A 3,919-nucleotide genomic window follows, 5' to 3' on the forward strand; every position below is an offset into this window, starting at 1 on the left:
TTCTCCCCAAGTTGACGTGAGATATTATTAGAATAATTATTTCTTACTATTTGTAAAATTCGATAATCTATATTTTACGTTATTTATTTATTATTAATCGTTCTTTGTGCGTTTTTAATATTAATAAAATGTATCGATGTATTATTCATATAATATTAAAAATTGAGAACAGTGGGGCCCGTCTCCATTGCTTGAAGATGATGGCAGAGTGCCCCTTTTCTGTTTGAGGGTTGAGAATTTGAGACAAGCAACAAAATTCATCCCCCCTTCCCAAATCGGAAAACAAACCGCTTTATCATTGTCTTTTCTGCCTTTCTCTTCCTTCCTTCCTTCCTTCCGAGCTTTCTCTGCAAATCCCGCTCCAATACTTATGGAAGTCTCAGCCAAGGAACGCCTCGATTACGGGAAGATGGATTACGGGTATTTTGCTTCTCTTCCCCTTTGCTTACATCAATTGGTTTCCATATTTGTTCTGAGAATTCACGCGGGGTCTTGTTGTTTTTGACATCCCCCGGTGGTTTTCATTTAGATGCAAGCATTACAGAAGGAGATGCATGATTCGAGCTCCCTGCTGCAACGAGATTTACCAGTGCCGCCATTGTCACAACGAGGCCACGGTCTTCATCTACTTTGAATAGATATTGCACAATATAAATATAAAACACATAGTAATTAGATTTCTCAGATTGTTTCAACGTAATACATTTGCTTTAGTGACTTCTCTACGTTTTATGTATTTGATTGACCAGAGCATGTTGAGCAACCCCTTTGATCGGCATGAACTCGTTCGATATGATGTTAAACAAGTACGACTTTCCCGATCTATATTTTTGTTCATCTTTTCTTTATAATTTTTCGATTGTAAACTTTGTCGTGAATTGTTAAGGATTAGACAAGTCTGTGTTGTTTCAGGTTGTTTGTTCAGTTTGTGACACAGAGCAGCCGGTAGGTGTTTTTCTCCTTAATGTTATGTCTGATTCTTATTTGGTTGCAGTATCTTAATTGGTTTCATTCATATTTCTCTCCCCGTTCTAGGTTGCTCAAGTTTGTACCAACTGTGGCGTCAATATGGGGGAATATTTCTGCGAAGTTTGCAAATTCTATGATGACGATGTAATCTCGCAATCTCAAGTCAGCTTTTTTAAAGGAAAATAAAGAAATTTCTGTTTTTTGTGTTTGATATGTTGTCCATATGAACTATGATTACATTTGGCACTTGGGCACGTGACCCCTGATTGTTATCTATGTAAACTGTTTATCTGGGTTCATGAACCTTGATTGTTGTTTCTTGTTTTCTTGTATTCTTGTGTGCTTCATATTGATGAAAACTGTTATTTTCTCAGACTGAGAAAGAACAGTTTCATTGCGATGATTGTGGAATCTGCAGGTTAGTAATCAAAAGATGATTAGTGTCTCTTGTTTCTTTATAATTTAAACATAACGAATTGATAATACAAATGGTATTCGGACCTGAATTCGATTGTTTCTAACAGGGTTGGTGGTTGTGAGAACTACTTCCATTGCAAAAAGTGTGGTATGCACTTCCTCCTCTGTAATTAGAAACTTGTCATTCTGATTGGTTTCGTTTATTTAGTAGTTATCAGATGTACAATGTCGCACATGACTTTCTTTGTTGTCTGTTAAAACTGGAGCTACCATTTTCTCGTTTGTTTTCTGCATCTTTCTTTTGTATGTATGATTTATCCGTTGTAGTCAGAGTTTAATTTCCATTTACATCCCAGATGCTTAAGTACTTTTCCCTGATGTTAAACGTTTATGTTTGTGCCATATCATGCAAGGGGTTTTTTAGCCATTGAGAGTTTCTATTTTTCTGTTGGTACATCTTTTATGGTCCCGTAACTCATAGCTTTCTTGTTGATGGGTCATGCCAGAGGTAAGTCTTGTGCAGTGTAAATTTTACTCTCTTTTCTTTTGTCTGGTTTTAAATTGCAGTGCTTGTTTAGTTTTTTCCAAATGATTTGGGTGGGCTACATGGGTCCTTTTTGCTAAACATTTTGATTATGCTGCATGAATTCATCCCATACATAGATATGTTCATTTTCATCCTTCTCTTCATTTTTCAAAGTATATTGTTTTCTTGTTATAATATGTTATCCCCGAGTAATGGTTTTCAATCTTACAGGGTCTTGCTATTCGGTTAGCCTGTGTGATAACCATTTGTGTGTGGAAAACTCCATGCGGCACCACTGTCCAATATGCTATGAGGTTTGCTTTGTAGATGATTTATTTGTATATTGAAGGGCATTGTTGTGATCTGGTTTACTAATTTATTTTTGTAGTATCTTTTTGATTCACTTAAAGACACAACTGTAATGAAATGTGGGCACACAATGCATTGTGAATGTTACAAAGAGATGATAAAGCACAACAAGTAAGAAATCTCGACTTTTTATTGCATTAGTTTTATTTGTTTACATGGCAAAACATTTTTGTTTGCTTCTGGACTTCACTCTGTTACATCACACAGATGCTGCTGTCCCATATGCTCAAAGTCAGTGATAGACATGTCTCGGACCTGGAAGAGAATAGATGAGGAGGTGGACTTATTTAATTGAAGTTCATCTTATATATTGTTGTACTTGATCTGCATATTTTGAAGAAGATTCAGTACATATGGTATTTTTCTAAAATAAACTAAAATTTCACACTACTTGACTAATGAGATTATGTTTTCAGATAGAAGCAACTGCCATGCCAGAGGATTACCAGTACCAAAAGGTGCCTACTTTTCATTTTTGTTTGTATCTAATAACCTTGTTGCCTAACATTTCATGGATTTTTAAGATGCTCAAGCAGAGACCTAACTCCTAAGCACTCCGTTATCTAGATTATAATATGTTTACAGAGTAGAGAGTATGCCTCTTAATTGAATATTACTGTTTTTGCATTCATCAAGCGAATGTTTTTTCACACAAGAAATTTTTCTTGTAATGCCCTTATTTATTCCGAGCAAAATGACCTGGAAGACATTAAGAAACAGGAGCTTTTTTTTTGCAGGTCTGGATACTGTGTAATGACTGCAATGATACTACCGAAGCCAACTTCCACATAATTGGGCAGAAATGCAGCCATTGCAAATCATATAATACCCGGTCAATTGCCCTCCAGTTCTTCCTCAATGAAGGGATTATGGTTACAGGAATACATCCAGACAACCGATTGGAAAAATTGAAAGTGTTAAACAGAAGGGTATCTTTGATTGCTTGCTCAATCATATTGAACTGCTACTCGTATTTATTTGAGTTTGTATAACTACACAATGATTCAAATATTTATTTGAGTTTGTATAACTACGTACACAATGATTCAAATGACTGGCATGCATGTGTGCGCCTCAGAAACTCTTCAGGTTATAATTATTCTTGAAGTATGGACTTAGAACCAGAAAATGAGACATTTGATTAATGTAAATGTTATATATGCAACAATTTGATAAGTATCGTTCAATCAACCGCAACCAACGCCAACCCAGATTCGGAAATGACCCTTCTCTTCTACGTTGCTTGGTAGAGCAGTTGGAAGTTCTGACCTCTAAAAATTGTGGGAAATATATATATATTTTTTTAAATAGCAGTTTTTTTGTGGCATTTTTCCGATTATCTGATTTCAGTCTGAGTTTAACCGAACCTTGCAAGCCTGATGAAGTGCTTTGGGATGTTAAGGCTTCGTTTGTTTTCATAAAATTTTTCAACTTATTTCATCTTATCTAATCATTATAATTTTTTTAAATTTTTACATAAAATAAAATAAACAAATTAATTTTTTTAAATTTTAAAAAAATAATATTAAAAAATATATTCTAATAATATTTCAAAAACAAACGGAGTCCTTATCTCTGAATCTGATAACAAATGAGCTCAGCTGAACAAACCTGCTAATGCTAGCAATTAAGCGTGTG

The 3,919-nt window shown here is 34.8% G+C and overlaps 1 protein-coding gene across 1 annotated transcript; it reads left to right on the plus strand.

Moving 5' to 3' along the window:
• The first annotated feature begins 236 nt into the window (after nt 1-236).
• On the plus strand, nt 237-3,290 carry LOC121242230 (E3 ubiquitin-protein ligase MIEL1-like). Its single transcript, XM_041140122.1, is given in 13 exon segments — nt 237-420; nt 530-617; nt 750-806; nt 913-945; nt 1,036-1,113; nt 1,344-1,387; nt 1,494-1,534; nt 2,144-2,226; nt 2,301-2,392; nt 2,489-2,558; nt 2,698-2,739; nt 3,019-3,118; nt 3,121-3,290. Coding segments are annotated over 13 exon segments (801 nt in total). The 5' UTR covers nt 237-370; the 3' UTR covers nt 3,144-3,290.
• Nucleotides 3,291-3,919: the final 629 nt, after the last annotated feature.

This window comes from Juglans microcarpa x Juglans regia, chromosome 1D (assembly GCF_004785595.1).
Source record: "Juglans microcarpa x Juglans regia isolate MS1-56 chromosome 1D, Jm3101_v1.0, whole genome shotgun sequence".
Taxonomy (NCBI): Eukaryota; Viridiplantae; Streptophyta; class Magnoliopsida; order Fagales; family Juglandaceae; genus Juglans; species Juglans microcarpa x Juglans regia.